General features: G+C 39.3%; 1 protein-coding gene and 2 pseudogenes across 1 annotated transcript in view; 2 read left to right on the top strand and 1 right to left on the bottom strand.

Moving 5' to 3' along the window:
* Window positions 1-9,581, bottom strand: part of DSTYK (dual serine/threonine and tyrosine protein kinase) — a 50,512-nt gene extending 40,931 nt beyond the window's left edge. Inside the window, exon 1 of the mRNA XM_006922860.3 lies at window positions 9,109-9,581. Within this exon, the coding sequence (XP_006922922.1) occupies window positions 9,109-9,373 (265 nt within the window). The 5' untranslated portion in view covers window positions 9,374-9,581. The remainder of the gene's footprint in view (window positions 1-9,108) is intronic.
* Window positions 6,818-6,936, top strand: LOC112471864 (annotated as a pseudogene).
* A 2,222-nt stretch (window positions 9,582-11,803) lies between the features above and the next one.
* Window positions 11,804-11,921, top strand: LOC112471865 (annotated as a pseudogene).
* The last annotated feature ends 7,578 nt before the right edge of the window (window positions 11,922-19,499 follow it).

Raw genomic sequence — 19,499 nt, 5'->3', positions numbered from 1 at the left:
ATGAGAACTCTTTGTACTGTCCTGGCAATATTTATGTTAATGTAAAATTATTTCAAAAAATTTTTTAAATGAGCCAAAAGGATACCTAGCAAAGTGTATCCAGTTCTGGATCTCACAGAAGAAAGAGATCGAGACAGAATTTTACTTGACCGAAAAAAAAAAAAACCAAACAAACAATAAAAAACACAGTAAATACAGTAATAATAGAATTTAAACAATAAGTTTCTTCACCGTCTCCACTTTTGTGCTGACCTCTGTCTCCTCAATCTTCTTATGAGAGTTGACTGCTGCCAGTTCAGAGTTTGGGGGGTTCAAGGCACTAATCTAAGTAAGTAGTTCAGGATCAGATTTATAATCCAAATCCTCAAGGCTAAGTAGTATAGACAAACGTCATGCTCCAGATTAGGACACTGATCAAAGTCACCTATAACTGCCCAGTTCATGACTAAGAAACCACCAGAAGAAGCTTGAACCTTGTACTGCCCGCAGTGGCCCCCTCTGATTACTCAGAGGTAGGGAACACATCTCTTCTGGAGTTCAGGCCCCCTCTTTATTATACACTAGCAAACTATTTTTATCCTATAGTAAAAAAGCCACTTTTATTCTATACTAACAAGTTGGAGCAGCACTATGTCTCCATTTCTCTACATAGAATGACAGCCAGCAGAGCAGGCAATTGTTCAATCAGAAGACACTGAAATAGGTTTCCCCAGTGGGGTTCTTGCATGCCAAAAGGGTAAGAATGACTTTTCTCTTACTAGCTCTACCTCCTACCCCTACCCCCACCCTACCTCCCTGCCATTCTCCTTGCACCTACATAGCTCCATAATGTTAGAAGTTAAATCTAGGGTATGCAGTACAGAATATTACGAAAAAGTAAACTCCATATTGGTTCAGTCACCACCTGTTAATTTAAATAGAGAGCTTTCATTCAACTTTGTCTTGGAATCTAGCTACATTTATGGCAGGGCCTTAGTCTTGGCTCTGGAAAGTTTGGCTTGATTTAAAAAATCCTGAGGAATGTAATCCTCTCCTCATTATACAGACTGGAAAGGGTAAAAAACACAAAACTAAAATCTGTCTACCATAAATAGGGTACTAAAACTCCTAATCTGATGAAGCTAAAGTTAGACCTTTTTACATCTAAGTTTAGGAAAAGGGATAAAAGTATTTTTTTAAGACGTGAAGTTTTTATTTTAAAATCAAAGGCTATAATGACTGCATAACCTATCATAATTCTTTGGGATAGTTTTGATGCATTATTAGTTAGACATGTGAAAAGAAAAACAACCTTCAAGTCCTACCTCCCAGCTTCCTGCCCAAAGAACATCACAACAGGGAACGGAAGTACATTATAGAGCACCACTCCAAAGAAAATTGTGCTCAAAAGGTTCCCACAGTTGTGGGGTGCAAGGCTGGGGAATGCATCCAAACCACTCACACTGCCTGCTAAAGAAAAGAGAAAAAGGCACTGCACTTGATGAGATGGGCACGTCAAACGGGCCCACAGGGGTCACTGATGGGTCTGACCAACTTTTCTTCAGAGAGTTTTGGTTTGGACTTTGGAGGAATATTATATATAAGGGGACCCCAATAAAGTTAATTTTAAAAAAATAGAATAAAAATAAGCTTATAAAAAAAATATATAGACTTTCTCAGGCTGATTTATAGCTTTTAAGCAAGGGAACACACATATATCTCAACCACTTTTACATCTATTCTCCTTTGTTAAAGTGTCAAGTTCCAGGATCCCTAAGATTACCAGACTCCCCATTTGGCAAAGAACTGTATCGATTTTCAAGCATGGGGTGGACTACATTCACAAAGGAACTCCTACAGGGAACTCCAGTCAGATCTTTGAGAGTCAAGAATGAAAAATTGCATCTTCCACATGGCTCACCCTCTATACTCCTGTTATGACACCATTCAGATTCCCTGGACCATGTAGGAAGCAAAACACGTCATCCCTAGAGATGAATTATTTTCCTACAAGTAAGGAGGAAATTTCACTTTAAGTATTAAAACTGTGAGAAAAAAAACACATGCACCCATGTACCTCATACTCTTCATACTGGCTTCCTTGTGAGTAATCTCTAAGAAAGATATGAAGATGATAGACGCTCTAACAATAATCTGCATGAATGCTTTCTGCTTTTCAACCATACAAACAATTATAATTGCTCCGTAAAAGACAGAGGGGTAATTTTCCTGTATTCTATCAGAAAACCAGTAAAGTTCTTATCAATGCCATTTAATCTCACAACTTCCCATATGCCTTATCCCCACACCCTCTAAGATAGCTAATGGTTAAGTAGGTAACTGATTTGTAGACAAGTCACTAGAGGGAACACAACAGAACACTAATCCTTCCTCCTTTCTTTCATAACATCAACTAGGAATTAATAATATCAATTACTTGAACAGTGGTTCACCATTTTGTGTCCTGTGCCCAGTATAGAGTTGGGCATTAATAAAGGTTTGTTGAGGGAATGAATATTAAGGATTTACTTCCCATATCATGGTGAAGCTCTATTATATGGGTTTTGCATGCAATTCATTCTTTGAGACATGAAAATCATTGTCTGGGATACTAGCATAGAATGCAACTCCAGTCTAGTCAGTCATCTATCAAATGCATACATCGTTCTTTTTTAAGGACTCAGATAGAATATGGGCAAATCTACAAAAAAGTCTTATCTTTTGGGTGGCAGGTGGTGGAGAAATGCCCTTCTGAAGTAGAAAAAACATCATTCCACTATCTACTAGGCATGGAAATAATTTAACAGATATATACTTGCCTGTTATGAACAAAGCACTAAGGTAGGTATTCCAGGGGATACAAAGTTGAGTAAAGCACAGTCTCTATACCTTAGAGGCTCACAGTCTAGAAAGCAGGATAGGTTGAATACATCCAGAACTATCAGACGAATAAGTAAATAAATAAAAGCACGATCTGTATGTCCACAGCCTACAGGAATTGAGCGGTAGGTTTAAGGTGGAATTCATATTCCCCTTCAATAACATTATTTTTTGAGGTTCGTTTTTTTTTTTTTTTGAGAAGTACATGTACTGCAGGAAGATTGTTTGTCCCCTTAACCTAGTGAGACAAAGAACAGAAGTGTGAGAAAATAAAGAAGATGCCAGGAAAGTGGACAGAGCAAAACAAAATTTAAAGACCAGAACGGATTTTTATTTAAATCCATGCTTTCTTTAAATAACTATTTGTAAAGCTGAAGAACTTATCATATTGAAATCAGTAATGACTTTTTAGACCAAACTAAACATTGCAAATGATAACAATGTTAAGGTAATAATGTCTTTTAAGGCAGAATTATTCAAGCCTTTTTAATAGTGGGCTGCCCTGTGCTGTGGGAAACAGATTATCCCTGGAAAGGAAGATTAGGAAGGGGAAAGGCAGTAAAGGGAAAGGGCAAAGAGCCATTGTGTTTGGGGAGGCCTTTTCCTCCTTTCCTCCCAGGGAGCTGGAGGTGGTAGCAAGATCAGCAAAGAAGGGTCTGCTACCCTAAATGTCAGGGACTGGAAATGGAAATAAGAGGCTTGAGTAGGTAGTGTCACATTATACTCATTAAATCAGATAAAGTCTCCCATTGAAGTAAATTATGGTTCCACAGCAAGCTATGAAGCCCTGGGTTATGACTCATTTATAACAAAGTCTCACCACTGCCGGGGCGCATTTTATATTCCTACGGCCAGGTCAGAAAAGATCAAGGGAGAATTCACAGAAGCAGAACTGGACTGGGAGCTTAGAGACCTGGGCCTAAATCTGGTTCCCATTCCAAACCATTCTGTCCCGCATTCTTTCCGCTCCTATTATTCTTCCCCCAACCCGTCATGTTCCAACTTCTTAAGCTAAAGTTCAAGGAGATGTACACACACACGCACGCGCATAGACACATACACACATATATTTAGATCAACTACATGCTTGTACTAATTATCTTTAAACATCACAACTTTGTGAGATAGACATTATTCCTCCCATTTATTTAGATAATTCGCCTATCATAAAATTCACTCTTTTAAAGTAAACAATTAAGTGGTTTTTGGTATATTCACTAACTTGTGCAACCAGCACCACTACCTAATCCCAGAGCATTTTCATTCCTCCAAAAGAAATCCTATACCCCAGCGGTCCCTGACCTTTTTGGCACCAGGGGCCAGTGCTACTATGAGAACCTAATGGCTGATGATCTGAGGTGGAGCTGACGCAGTGATTCTAGCGCTGGGGAGCGGCTGCAAATACAGATGAAGCTTTGCTTGCTCAACCACCACTCACCTCCTGCTGTGTGGCCTGATTCCTAACAGCCCACTGACAAGTACCAGGGATTGGGGACCCCTGCTATACTCATTAGCAGTCACTCATTTTCCTCTCTCCCCAACCCCTGGCAATCATTAATCTCGAATTTCTATCTTTATTATTTGCCTATGGACATTTCATATAAATAGAATCATAAAATACATGGCATTTTGTATTACTCATATGTATTATACATATGAAAAAAACAAGATTCAAATAGGTTAACTAACTTGCCTCAAGTCACACAGTTATAAGAGGCTGAACCAGAACAGGAACCCAGGTCTGATGTAAATGCTTGTGTTTGCTTTTGACCATTGTATGCTGCTTCCACACGGGAAGAAAACTGAGAAAGTGAAAATTGTAGATATACTTGAGAAAATGGGGTTTTATTCATCCAAGGTAATAAAATAAAAACCACAATTATAGCACCATCTCTGCTGAGCTTATATTGAAATGCTGAGGCAGCTCTTCTAAACAGATCATGGCAAACTACTAGAAGGCACACCCACTCCAGTATCTTGCTGGCCCACCCACAACCCCAATTTCTCCCCACCCTTCAGCCCCATGAAGATGGCAGGCAGCTCTATGATACCGGCTGTAAAGAATTTCCTCTCTCTCAACTTTCTGTCCCCTCCCCAGATGTCACTCAGCCACTTAAACTTTATTATCCACAAAACTTTCTGTCTGAGTCCAAGAAAAATGTCTGCTTTAAATAAGTGCACTAGTGCTTTTCCTCTTCTTTTTATTTCTGGCAACCAGTTTACACTAGCTGTGACAAATAGAGGGTGAAGAATGTTGGAGAAATCAAGCTGTTGGCTAACCAAAAGCAAAAAGCTCTGAAAACCTAAGAATTATAATTCACATAAAATGCCTGTAATCTAGCCATACCTTAGCTTCCTGCCATTCTTCTGTTTTATGTATTGAATACATACATGGTTAAGATTAGAGTATACCTTTCTAAGGGACCGAGTTGAGGTCTTCCTGGTCCTTTTAATCAAATTTCACCTGACACAAACAAATAGGTATACTGTAATGTTGATATTTATATATTTTTTTTCTTAGCAGAAAAGTATAAAAGGAAGAGACTGAGTTCCACTAACCCAAGGTCAAAGCCAGTGTCTTTGTTTATTGAATAATAATAGCAGTACCAGGCACTATTTTAAACACATATATTAACTCCCAAGAATCCTAGAGGCAATTACTATTATCATAATCTCCATTTCCAGACAAGGAAACTGTGGCCCAGCACAGCCGTGACTTGCCCAAGGTCATTCAGTCAGTAAGGAGTGGAACCAGGATTGAAGGAATGCAGCACAGACTAGAGCATTCCAACTAGATACAGAAGAGTCACTCCGATTTCTTAAAATTGAGGTTTATGATATACTGCAATCAAGAAAAATACTTTTCCCTCTGCTACTTTGTTAATACTACATTCTGCCTTTCTTCAGAAGTGCTCGAAGTCTTTATTTCATTACTTCTGAACCCTCTGACAGAGGAAAATCAACAGATAGAAGGGCTCTGATGCCTTGCAGCTAAGTGAAAAGATGGCCAATGATTTGGGCAGCAAAGGAACTCAGTTTTCTTTGTTACAGACCAAGCTACTCTCATTTTAGAGTTCTATTACACCTACTTTTTAACTTCTAAAGCATCACATACATTATATACTCTACATTGCCCCTGGTATGTTATATACTCTCTACATTGTACCTTGTGAATACAACACTGTCAAAATTAAGAAGAAAGCATTATTTTGTGATCTTTCCCATTCTTTGTGGTTAAAAGCGAAATAAAACTTAAGAGTTTATCCATAATCTTCAGTTGCTCAAATACCATACTACATCCAATCCAGAAACACACTTCATCCTGATATAATTAAAACCTTCTAATGTTTATTAGGTAAAGAATTGAGTGCCTCTTCTCATAACATTCCAAGTTCCTATTAATCAGAAACCAACACTCACATAAGAAAGTTGAGATAGTCTCTGAATGAACTTGACCTTGCAAAGATAGCCTGTAAAAGGAGAGAACAAGAGCTAGTTGTCTTTTAAAGAGTAGTTGCTACTTTCTAACACAATTACCTAAGTAGCTAGAAAAATAACTTCTCCACATAAATATAAATATATGTGTCACCTCATTCATTTTCTCGGATGTGCATTTTCACCTCCAAAGATAAAACTCTCCATACTGAAAGGAATGGAAGCATTTTACATTACAAAATCAAATTTCTCCCAGTCCTGTCATCTGTACCTTCCTCCTGGTTTTTATTTCAAGTGGAGGGTGAAGAGAGTTAAATACACTAAGATTAGTTCATAATGCAGTCAACTTCCAAAGACAATGAGGCAAAATACCAAAGTGCATTTGTATTTGTTAAGTTGGCTTTTAAAGAATAAAAACAAGAGCCAATCTAGGTGCCCTAAAAACCTTCACCTCTGAAGTGAATCTACTCTGATTTTTTTTTGTAATTCTAAAATAAATAGGTATTATAAAATATCAGCAATAGTCTACTGCAGTGCCACCCTGAACGTGCCCGATCTCGTCTGATCTCGGAAGCTAAGCAGGGTCAGGCCTGGTTAGTACTTGGATGGGAGACCACCTAGGAAGACCAGGTGCTGTAGGCGTTAAAAAAATAAATAAAATAAAATATCAGCAATATAAGTTTTTCTTTTGTTTTGTTTTTAGATAAACTCTAAGAAAACCCTGTGAGCAGGGAAGAGGACTGCTAAGGAAGAGAGGGTGAAAGTACAGATTCTGGGGGTCATCTCTGTAAACATTAGCCCTTCTCAACAGTTTTCTGATAGCCTCACAGATATCAGGCCCCTCTATAAGTCCATTTTCAGAACAGCAAATCTCTGGGCATAACATCAAAACCACAATTTCAGAAAAGCCAATGTCTGGGTCCAGGGCAGGCTATCCCAAGATATCCCACAATGGTATATGGAGTATTTTGAATTATAAAGTTACTTAATCCACCTGTAGAAGAAGAAAACCCTGACCCTGTCTGTCCCTCCTACAAATCTCCCATGTGGTGGGTGCCCTCCCAGCTCCTGAGGGCTGAGACAACCTTATCACAAGTTAAAAGAATCCAGAGTCAAAAGCCTGTATAAACAAGCCTCGTAAGCCTTTACTAACTTACCACTCAAGCCCAAACTTTGTTTGGATTCCTCACCAAAGAATACGCAAATCTTGCTTGGATTCTTTCTCTAATAAGCACTAACTTTCTTTGTCTTGTCAATTTGTCACAAATTTATCGTTTGTCTAAAAAGTATAAAAAAGTGCCTGGCTGGATCATTTCTTTGAGCCTCATTTTATGATCTGATAATATTATTCTCTCATATGCACATATTATTTTTTTTTCTCCTATTAACCTAGTCTTGTATCAATTTTACTATTTAATTATGAGTTAAAGAAGAGGGGGAGGGGGAATTCTCCTCTCCGGAACACTAGTCGTCCTCCTCCTTCCATTTAACCCATGAGGTAAAATAAAAGCTTTTTTATTTACATCTAGGCTAACTAAATGCAATAATATCATTTAAGACCACATCGGAATCTCACTATCTTATTTTTATCACCATTTCTGGAGTCTCAGACAAATTTAGGATATTAAACCTGAAACTTTGGAAATATAAGACCCAACACACAAACTGCGAAGAGTCTAACAATTCATTCCATTCTGAGTCCCATGTTCAAATTTGCCATCAGCATCTACACCTGTTTCTGAAATGTGTCTGCAGACCACTCGCATGAGAATCCCGAGGTATTTTTATGTTTAGATTCTTAGGCCCCACCCACTAGACCTTAATCAATCTGGGGAATAGAGCCTGAGACATTTTTTAATTTGATTTTAATACATACTTAAGTTTGAGAATCACTAAATTAAACCCACTGACTTCCTTGCTACGTTGTCCCTAAGGTATCTGTCTATATGAGATGCCAGTCCCTACGTTATTTCCTAATTAGATACAGTAGTTCACAAATCCTCCAGTTCCCCCACCAACAGCAAACCATTTTTTAAGAGGAAGCAAGAAATTAGGAAAGATCAAAAACCCTGCACGATTTTAAGAGCTTCAGGGCTTCTAACACATCCCAGAGAGAATCATGTCAAGAAGTCTCAGGACCAAAAATGACCCCTTCTTCACCATAAGGACAAGCAACTTCTCTAGCAATTCCCTGCCACGCATCAGGTATCATTTCCTTTACGACCCCAGCCCTATTTCGGGCACATTCCTTACTTCTTAACAGAGTAGCCTCATGATTGGTGTAAAAGCATTTCACATACACAAACACACACGCACGCACAACACACACACACTCGATACACTACAGTTCCCTGGCCTCCACAGGGTCCTGGGGAAATCTGCCTCCTCTCCTGCCCCTCCTCCATTCCTTCACCCCTAAACTGGGACTATGAACCACAACTGCCCAGCCCCCAACTCAGGGCAATCCTCCCACTCCTCGGGTTAACCGCCCGCTCTCGCCAAACACAGGCCTTCCGCGCTCCCGCCCGCGAACAGGGTCCCCTGGATCCTGCTCCTGGAACTCCTGCCTCTGGGCGCCCCTTGCCCCCAGGTCCGCCGGCTGAGCCCTCGCGCTCTGCCCCTCACCCCACACACACCGGAGGGATGCCCTCCCAAAGCATCTTGGATTCCGCCGGCGGAGGCCCACGGGCCCGGCCACGCGGCCCTCCTCCCACTTTCTGCCTTTTCCCGGGGTTTTGTTTTGCAGAGCAGGGGCGCGGTCCACCTTCCAATTTGCCTCTCCGGCCCTCTCTTCCTCGCGGCTGCCCTCCTTACCAGCCTGCAGCCCGGTCTCGGCGACATCGCCGGCTGGGCCGCGCTGGGCCCCGCCATCGCTCGTGGGGGAGGAGGGACAACTGTGGCTGTGGGAGCCCTTGATGTCACGAAAGAACTTCTGGGTTTCGCGCAGGTTCTGCCGTAGCCGTCCCAGGTAGCGGCGGTAACGGCCGAAGCCCCGGCACAGGTCCCGGATCATTCCGCCGCCTCCAGGGCCGGGACCCGGCACCGACTCGCTGCCCCACCGCACGCCGTCGCCCTCCATCTCGGCCCGCTGGGACTTCGCGGCTCGGTCCCCGGCCCGCTGGCCCAGCTTCCCTCCTCCCCGCCCCCAGTACTTGAGGGAGAAGGAATCCGCCTCCTAACGCCCCCGCCTGCAGTCGGCCGGGCTACCAACTCCGTCACCGCCGTTGAAAACAACCGGCCCGCTGTGCCGCTGCGAACGGAACCTTTCTCTCCACCATCCAGAAGAGTGAGGGAAGGGATTACTGAAGCGTGCCGTTGCTGCGGTGTCTCCTGGGACTTGTAGTCCCAACCCAGAGACTGTGCATGGGATTCATCCCCCTTTAGTATAAACCTCATCAGTTCTTGTAGCTACACGCTCTCGCTTAAAAACGTGTTCCTTCTGCCTAAATGTCCCCGAGCAGAGAGAGGAGCGCAGAACCTGGATGCCAGCAAAAGTGTGGTCCCTTACTAAAATCAGAGTAAAAGATTTTAATAGCAAAGAAAAGGAAGGAAACGAGGCGGAGGCCAATAACATCTCCATGGCTACCCTAAAATGCCTCTGACTTTCCGGGTACAGTAAATACTGGAATGCTGGCTGAAAATACCCTGGAAATAGGTAAATCTCTCGTTTGTATTACGTCCTCCTTTTCCGACTTTCCTTCTCCAGGTATGGAAAAGGGGGTGTAAAAGAGTCATTTAAGAGGGTCATTAAAGAGCTTTAAAATGAAAATTGGTTTCTCAAACTAGAGAGACCAAGCTGGATAAGGGGAAGTTGAGGTTTGTAACCTTCCAAACCAGTTCTGATTATCTTAACTTGGTTTCTGTTAATATAGAGACTTTTATTCACACAGACTGTCACGGAGCCCTGAACACAATAACGAAGGAGACAAAATTCGATGACCACCTCATTTTCGCCTCCCGTTCTTCCTTCTCTTTTCCAGGCACAGAGCCCTCTTGTCTTTCTTGCTGTAGAAAGACCCTTTCTTTCACCCACGCCAGACCTCTTCTCCAGCTATAATTCCTTAAGAAAAGACTTGAGTTTGAGTCTGAACTCCCCCAATGCCTTGCTTGCCTAGGGACCTATGAAGGGATTGGACTAGTTGATCTTTAAGCCCTTTGGACTCTAAAATTTTGAGTCTTGCTTCGAAATCTTTGCTTCTGTTTCCCAATATCTCATCTCTTCAGTGCAAGTGCTCTGAGCTAAGTAATGTCATGATAATTGGATTAATGCACTGTAAAAATGTGAAGGCTTTACCTTTTAACATTTTATAAAAAGGGGTCACTGGTTCATACAAATCTTTATTTGGTAAATGCCTTTGAAGGCTCCTGGAGCCTCAAGCTCCTTCTCATATACTTCCTTTTACTTGCTCACATATTCTTCACTGGCTATTCTTCATCTTTGCAAGACCTCTATGCAACCCATAAAAGGTTCAGTAAAACAGAAATGAAAATACAAAATGGAAAGTTCAATACAAGACAGTTGATACTATTTTAAAAAAGAAGAGGAGGAGGAGGAGGAGGAGGAGGAGGAGGAGGGGGAGAGGAAGAAGAATAAGAAAGCAATGTGTGATGACTTGGCCACACACAATAACTTCTAGCAAAGGAGATCAGATGAGAGAGTACTTAGGCTGGAGTTGTCCAGGGAAGGAATTGGGAATTAATATCTATCTTGAAGACAGGAAAATTTGGATAGGTGGAAGTAATCAGGGAGGGCATTATGTCAGGTAAAGGTCATGGAACTCATTCTTTTAAAAATTCGTTAGTACTTTATTTTTTAAATACTGTAAGATCTTAGTATAAAATTCAAATGGTGCAAATGGTATACAAAGGAAAACTAAGTCTTCCTTCTACTCCCTGTCTCCCAGTCACCTAGTACCCTCCCAGGAGGTAATCACTGTTATAGATGCGGATACTATAGAGATAGTATTTTTAAATGCAAATGATAGCATGCTATACTAACTCTATTCTGCCTTTATATACTTTCCACACCAAAACATAAAGTTCTGCTTTGTTCTTTTTAATTGTGTAATTTACTGCTATATGGATTGTGATGTTTTATTTAACAAGTCCTCTATTGATGGACCATTAGGTTTTTGAAGTCTTTTGGTGTTACAAATAATACTGCAGTAACTAATCTACATACGTAATTTTTAATATGTATGAGTATGTCTCACACCCATTTTTGATCTGTTGAGGAAAGTGATCATTCGTTTCCTGCTATTTAAAATCTTAAAAGACATGAATGACAATGAATGCTTCCTGAATTACAATCGCATACAAATAAAAATATATATTTTATTCAAATATCCAATTTTAAGAATAAATAGGGGGAAATAAAGATTTGATGATAATAAGAGAGGATTTAAATTACTATAGGACAATATTTCCTGAAAGTAATAAGAGTTAAGCAGTTAATGAAGATGATCTACTTTTGTTCCCTCCTGGAACACCACTACAATGTTAATCTCTAGTCTATGGCCATGCTACCCTGAACAAGCCCAATCCGGCTGATATTGGAAGCTAAGCAGGGTCAGGCCTGGTTAGTACTTGGATGGGAGACCACCTAGGAAGACCAGGTACTGTAGGTGTAAAAAAAAATGTTAATCACTGGATTTTTAAAAGCATAAACCCACAATAATGAGAAGAGCCAGTAGCAACAACAAAAAATGTAGAAGTTGGAAAGCAAATAAAGTAAGTTACCAACCTGGAGAAACCTGGAGGTATAGGACAGCAGGGCTGGGATTAAAATGAGGATTTTGCAAACTGTTTAAGAGCTGTTAGGTTTCCAGGTCATCTCTCCCTTCTTTAACTGTACCGCTTCCTTTCAAAACAAAAAACAAAAAAAAAAACTGATGTCTTTATTCTCAAGAGAGGGTTAAAAAGGAGGTCTCCGTATGAACAGAGAGATTAAGTGAATTTATGGATACTGGATGCTAAGATTCATAGCCCTCTTCCTCCATTCAGTTCCTAGATCTCTGGCTACCAGATGTTTACCCGTCAGAGAGGAAACTTAAAGCGTCTTATTCAAGGAATTTGATCAGCCAGAGAGGAAAAGCCCAAAGATCCTGACATCAGGACAAGTGATTTTTGTCTGGCTCGTTCACTGCTGTATCTCCAGCACCTAAACAGTGCCTGTCCCTTAGTAGGTGCTCATTAGATATTTGCTGAATGAATGAATGTTTACTGTAGATTTTTGAATATTCAGGAAAGCATGAGGGAGAATATAAAAACCGCTCATATTTCTACTATCCAGAAAGAACAAGTAATTTATATTTGTATCTATCAATGTTGGTCCTCACTGGAGGAGAGAGATAGGTGAGAAATACATTATTAGCCTTTCTAACTTTACTTTCTATGACCAGTTCCTTTTGCTTAGATGATTTCTAGAGAGATTCTGAAGCCTTGGTCTTCATGTTCATGTAGGTGGTGATCAGGTCCTTTTTGTGAAACACCATTTAATTCTTCCGTGTGAATTAGAAACAAGTTTACTAGTAGAAAGTATGACTATTCTCGATTATGCAATGTAAAATCCCAATCACAAATCCAAGAATTAAGAAACCCTAAATTAAAGAAAAAAATACAATAATTAAATACTTCCAAGTTTTCCATAGGGATTTCTTTACTACCGTTCAATTGTTGTCTTCTAATGATACTCCAAAAAAAGAGAGGAAAAGCTATGGGAAAAAAGGATGAGATGATAGAATTTGTTAACTATTTTTTTTCTATGAATTGAGAAAAGGCACCATTATCAAGGTTAGCAGCAGAACACGTCTTCCTCCAGATCAAAACTGATTTCCAAGGGAACATGTTTGCGAATCTCTGTTCTAGACAATCTTGCTCTCTTCTCTGTGTTATTCTGCTTCTTGCTGATGGAGTTGCATGCAGTGCTTCTCTAAGTTGAACGTGCGCAAGAATCGTGTGGGCATCTTGCTAAAATACACTTCTGATTCCGTAGGTCTGGGGCAGAGCTTGGGATTCCACATTTATAACAAGCTCCCAGGTGATGCCAATGCTGCTGATCTGTGGACCGCACTTTGGGAAGCAAGGGTGTATGGAGACAGAACAGGAGTCAGCAAAGCCTCATGGTTAAGGAAATAGGTCTTGTCTACATGGTTAAGGAAATAAGTCTTGTCTGTGCCCGATCTTGTCTGATCTTGGAAGCTAAGTAGGGTCAGGCCTGGTCAGTACTTGGATGGTGAGACCACCAAGGAATACCAGATGCTGTAGGCGTGTAAAATAATAATAATAATGATAATAATAGGTCTTGGAGTTAAAGAGATCAGCTTCCAAATCCTAGCTCTACCTCCTTCCCCTTTGTATGCTCTTGGAGAAAATTACTTCTCCAAGAAAAAGTCTTTGTTCCTCATCTGTAAAATAGGGATCATAGTACCTTCATAGGGTTATTGTGAGCATTAAAAGAGCAATGCCAATTGTAAATCTCAAATTATGTCAAAATAAAATGTTTGTTTTAAAAAGCAGTATCTTACACGATAAGCACTCAATAAATGGCAGCTGATTTTATCAATTGTGCTATCTTTATAATAAACTTGAGTTCTAGTCCTGACTTGCTACTTTATCATCTTGGGCAAGTTGTTGGCTCCTCTGAGTCTTGATTTTCTTAATAATAATGCCCACCTCATAAGGTTATTATGAGGATTACGATGGGGTAGGGAGTATAAAAAGTACTCATCACAGAGTCTAGCACATAGAAGGCACTGAATAAAAGGTAACTGAGATGATGGTGATTGCTATAAACCTAGCTTCTAATTCTGGCTCTGTGACTTCTGTTAAAAGGGACAATCCTATGATTGTGTTCAATATCAATCTGTTGTTGGGAGGATGGAATGACCCAAAGTAAATGAAAATGCTTTGAAATTAAATCCCATAAAAATTTAGGGAAAATCATGAGCATCTGAGAGAATCTGACCTGAGTTCCAGGACTGGTCGTGCTGCTGCTGACTTTGTGATCTTAAGCAAATGACTTCTTGGAGCCTCAGTTACTTCACCTGTATGGTAGAGCTAATAATACCTACCTCTCAGGGTTGTAAGGATTGAATGACATAATGTGTAAAGCAGTTAGTGCTTTGACTGGCACATAGGAGTCCTTAATAAATGGGTTCTTTCCTATCTATAGTAATTACTCACATTCATGATTACATCTTTTTTCAAGGCAGATAGTATTTCCAAGAATATTTTGTTTTTGTTTATTAGAATCTCTATGTGAAGGTTTATTAACTTGAAGATTAAAAGTCTATAAAACGGAACTGCTAAATGCATTCTATTTTATAATATATCAAGTATCATTCCAATGGTGAGTATTTCATCAGTGGCATCCTTGGCTGTCAGAATGCAGAGCATGGAGAGGAAAAACAATCAATTAAGAGGAATTCGGCATAACCCCAGAGATAATCTTATTTTACTGCCAAGTAGAAGAATAAAGTTTCCAGAAATTTTTTAGAGTAACTGACTCAAAACTTCCCAAAAATCCTGAATATAGTTTTGTCACAATTCATTTCTCATCAGTAAGATTAGAAAGTTGATACCGCTTTTCCAAGTCTAAGCTGTTTCGGTTCTTCTTCCACTATGTTGCCTGACACTTCAGTGGAATTCATTTTTGGTTAATTTCCTCACCTGCCCAGCATAGAACCTTATAACAGGTTATATTTTTATGTCTCTGGGCTGTCCTGGATTGAGTATAGATGAAAAACCTGCCAATACTCTTTTCTGTGTCAATGTTATCTTGGTAGAGATTTTTTAGCAGACTTTGAAACCTGAGTTCTAAAACTGACTTAGTATGTATCCACCCACATGTGTGTGCCAAACATAATGCCTGAAACAAAGACTGTGCTCAATATAGGTAGGCTGAAAGAAAATATATCTTTCATATCATCCTCCTGCCTCCCCACCCCCCCCACCTCCCCACCCCCGCCTTTTCTCATCAATCTAGCTCTGAACAGAGGTTTTTTAGTGGAAGTGAGGGTTAGGATTCTGAAGCAAATGTGGATGGAAAACACCCTGAGGACATTCCCCATCCCCAAATTGTAGAGGAGAGCTGGAGCTCTACCTAACAAGCTTCACATAAACCTCTAAGTTCTAGGACAATGAGCCCTTGAACCTAGCTGAGCTGCCTCCCTATGTGTCATTTTCCTAGAGCTGATTTCAGAAGCACTGATCTAGGACCTTTCTCAAAATAGGGCTTAGGGATCCATTTAGGCAAGTTTCCAGATGACATGTGCACACATCTCCAGCATAGAAAGTATGAAATTTTTTAAGCGTGTGGAGGAATAAAGGGAAAAAATAGTATTAAATTAAAAACATCATAAAAACATTCATTTCAAGTAAAATTTTCAATAATCCTATATTCTAGGGTAAAACTTATGATTATTTCTTGGCACTCCCTTCTCATCCTTATTCATGGATCATCCAAATCTTATTCATATAGTTTATATCATCTTTAATTCTTATAACAACACTGGAAAGATGGATATTTTTATCCCTATTTTATAGACAAGGAAATTAAGACCCAGGTTAAGTGATTTGTCTAAGTCCATATAGCTAATAATAACATGGGTTCGTCTGAGTCCAAAGCCCTATTCTAGCTCAACGCAATTTTGCATTCTAACGTTTTCATTTTACATTACTTAAAAAAGGATTTTGTGTTTCTATACATTTATCATATGTATTTCTCTTAATAGCAACATAACATTCCATTGTATTTTTACGCTGTTGTTACTCACCCACTCCCCTATCCTTGAGCATTGAGGGTGTGTCAGGTTTTTGTTATAATATCTTTTTTTTTGTTGTGCTGTTCCTTGTTTTCTTTTGAATTATTTCCCAGGATAATGCCCAGGAGGGTATTACTGGGTGAAAGGGTACAGACATTTATATGGCTTTAGCTATATATTACTGAACTGAACTATGTATGTCATTGCAATTGAAAGAGAGTACTATCTTCTTTCGCCAGCACCCTATGAGAGGTACAAGGCAAGCCTGGGTGGATTCACCAGTGAAAAGAGCTCTTTGTCTCTCTATCTGCTTGAGTATGCTCCAGGCCATATGAGACTTCCTGAAGATGATTTATAAGTATGCATACTCTAGAAAAAGATCTCACGTGGGATAGTGTGATTCCCCTTCCCAGGAGAGGCTCCTTTGATTAAGTTGTCTTTTTCTCTCTGCAGTCACAAGATCAGCAGAAGGTTTTCAAGCAACTGACATCCCCCCTTGATTCAGACTGTAGCTCTCATTCCTGTGTTCAGAAAAGATGTGATAGATCTTAGAAAGGAAACCTAGACTTCAATTCATGGTTTGCCATTCCAAACTAGGTGAAAATGGTCAGGATAAATTACACCAAAGAAAGGAAGTCCTGACAGTCAGAGCTGAAAAAGGTTTCGGGAACTGGCAGAAGAAGGTAAAAGTGAGTAAAAGCCATACTAGAATTAGAAAGCTCTGTTCCAACTGGGGGAAGGTAATTTTGAGATAGATATTGATATCTCTGTATCTTAGTTATCTTAGAATGGCAAGAATAGCATTTGAGGGTATTGAAAGGTTTAGATAGAAATTAAGGGGCACATAATAGGCACTCATCCCTAGGCAATAGGGCAGTTGGCATTGTGGGAAAAGTATAGACATTAAAGATCAAGCAGAACTGGTTTGACTAGCTCTTTCTAACCAGCTGATCTCAGGCAAGTTTTTCATTTTCTTTGAGGCTCAGTTTCTTCAACTGTAAAATGGAGAGTACGATACTTAGCTGCTAAGTTTATTTTACAGACTAAATGTGAGTTTGTACCAGGCCTGTGGTAAGTACTCAATAAATAGGAGGTATTATTAGCTCACAAATATATCAATAAATATGATCAACCAAGTCTTCCCCTACCCCTCTGTTAGCGTTTCTCAAACTTCAGTGTGCATAAGAATCACCTAGGATATTTGTTTAAAGTGTTTCAGTCCCCCCACCCCCAAAATTCTGTTTCCATCAGTTTGGGGTAGGACCCGGACTCTGCATAGCTACCTAAATTCCAAGGTGATTTATGTTGTTAGTTATTCATTAACTTTACTTTGAGAAACACCTCCCTATGGTCTCAGAGAATAAAAAGAAAAAATGTTTTTCCTATCACTAATACACCATAAAAACTGTAACATGCAGATGTAAATTAAAGAGCTCCAAATACTGAATGATTCTATATTCAGGATGACTTATATTAGTTCTTACCTACTTAAACACTTCAGAATCATCCTAAAGCAACATTTTATCCTTTTAACACTCATGACATGGAGTCATCTTAATCTCATAGAGATCGCTCTCTTCTGGACTGTGGTACTTAATTATCTCCCTCTCTCTGAGTGTTGACAGACATTTCAATCTTGTATTGTTGTTTCATATTTCATTGGTGTCTCATTTCCCCATCTAGACTTTTTTAAATCCAAAGGCAGGACCAATGTCTTTTGTTTCTACCTTCCACAGGCATCCTGTAAAGTTTTCGTACATGATATGTGTTTCATAAATATATTTAGATGAATGTAGGTATATTTAACTATAATAACTACATAGTAGACTAATATTCATTGATAAAATTCTTTACCATAAGAGTGGGTCAGTATTACAATCACGAAGGGCGAGATACTAGGCTTCTAGGATTGGAATCAGAGAGAGCACAGTGCAGATCTCAGGCCTATGAAAGTGCTATAATCTTTCTGAGCCTGTTTCCTCTTTTGCAGAGGGAAATAACACTTGCCTTTGCAGAGTCGTTGTGGGGATTAAGTAAGAGAGAGTTCACAGTTTTCTAGCAAAATGCTTCATACCTGTGGTTCTCTTTAAATAGTAGCAGCTTGTTCTTATTATATCTGAAAGTACCACATAGAATAATAGATGGAACTGCCATTGATATTTATCTTCAGAAGTAAAATAATAAACAACTGGTTCTCTCTGAGCAAAGCTGATGTTTTCTTTCTTTCTTTTTCTTTCTTTCTCTTCTCTTCATTTTTTTTTTTTTTCCAAGGTCTAGCATTTTCAGCTATAAGTAACAGATTGTCCTGAGGTTTGTATGGATTCCCTATGGAGCTGGGAGAGGACACAAAGGTGCCATTTACCAGTCCCAGGCTTTCACCCAGAGCAGTACAATCAGGGTTTAAGTTTATGTCTCACAAACCTCCTCTGTTCATGGCCATGATTATTGTGACTTTCCTCAGATTACTGAGGAGCAACAAGCACCCGGAATGAGGAATATGCATCCTACCTGAAATGAGAAACAGGAACTTCCAGCTTTTTGTACTGCAAATAGGAGATTCACTGGTCCAGGAATCAACCGGACACTGGGGCTTCCTATGCAGGTCTTAGGTAGCTGAGAGAGAAATAGTCAAAGAGCAGAAATCTGTTTGGTTTGTTTAGTTTTTTAAAACATTTACAGGTAAGTATCAGAGATTCTATACTATGGAGAAATTGTACAATTTCTGAATAAAAATAATAATTACAGTTTTATTTCTGAAGGCAAAAAATTGAAACAATTTTCTAAGAATAAAGTAGATAAAGGTTAAATAAACCATGATATATTCACCTAATAGAATGCTAAGCAGTCATTTAAAATGGAAATATGTCTAAGTATAGTATATGGAGTAAGATGGAAAAATGTAATAACTTATGAAAAATGCTTCTGAGTACATTTTAAGTAATAAGATAAAATTTGTTTAGATTCAGAGATCTCTCCCACTCACGAGTGAGGAAGAACCTTTCCTGGTCCTGCCTGTCTCTTACAATAGCCAATAAAAAGCTTTTATTTAGGTGGTGGGATTGTGATGTCATCAACAATCTAGCCAATCTCCCTGATGATTATTTGCATAGTTTACTCCTCCAAATCCAACAGAACCCAATTTCTTTTACAAAGAACATTGAGTGAAAATGAAAATCTCCAAAAGAAAGGGAAGAAAATTACATTAACAAAGGAATATTTGTAATCATGTTAGTATCAAAAAAAAAACAGCGATCAAAATTATTATGTCTCATCTCTCTAGAGAATACTTTCACCTTCTAAACAAAACACAGTATGTTTAAAATAGCTCTCTGAAAACTACCTACCCATTTGATGTTTAAAGTGTTTTTTTTAAGAATTCTTACAAAACAGGAAACAAGCCTCTTGCTATTGGCAAAAAGAAGCCGTTTATTTCTCAGAATT

The sequence above is a fragment of the Pteropus alecto genome, unplaced genomic scaffold (genome assembly GCF_000325575.1).
Source record: "Pteropus alecto unplaced genomic scaffold, ASM32557v1 scaffold359, whole genome shotgun sequence".
In the NCBI taxonomy this organism is placed as follows: Eukaryota; Metazoa; Chordata; class Mammalia; order Chiroptera; family Pteropodidae; genus Pteropus; species Pteropus alecto.
Note: the sequence above shows the minus strand (reverse complement) of the source record. Positions and strands in the feature narration are given on the sequence as shown.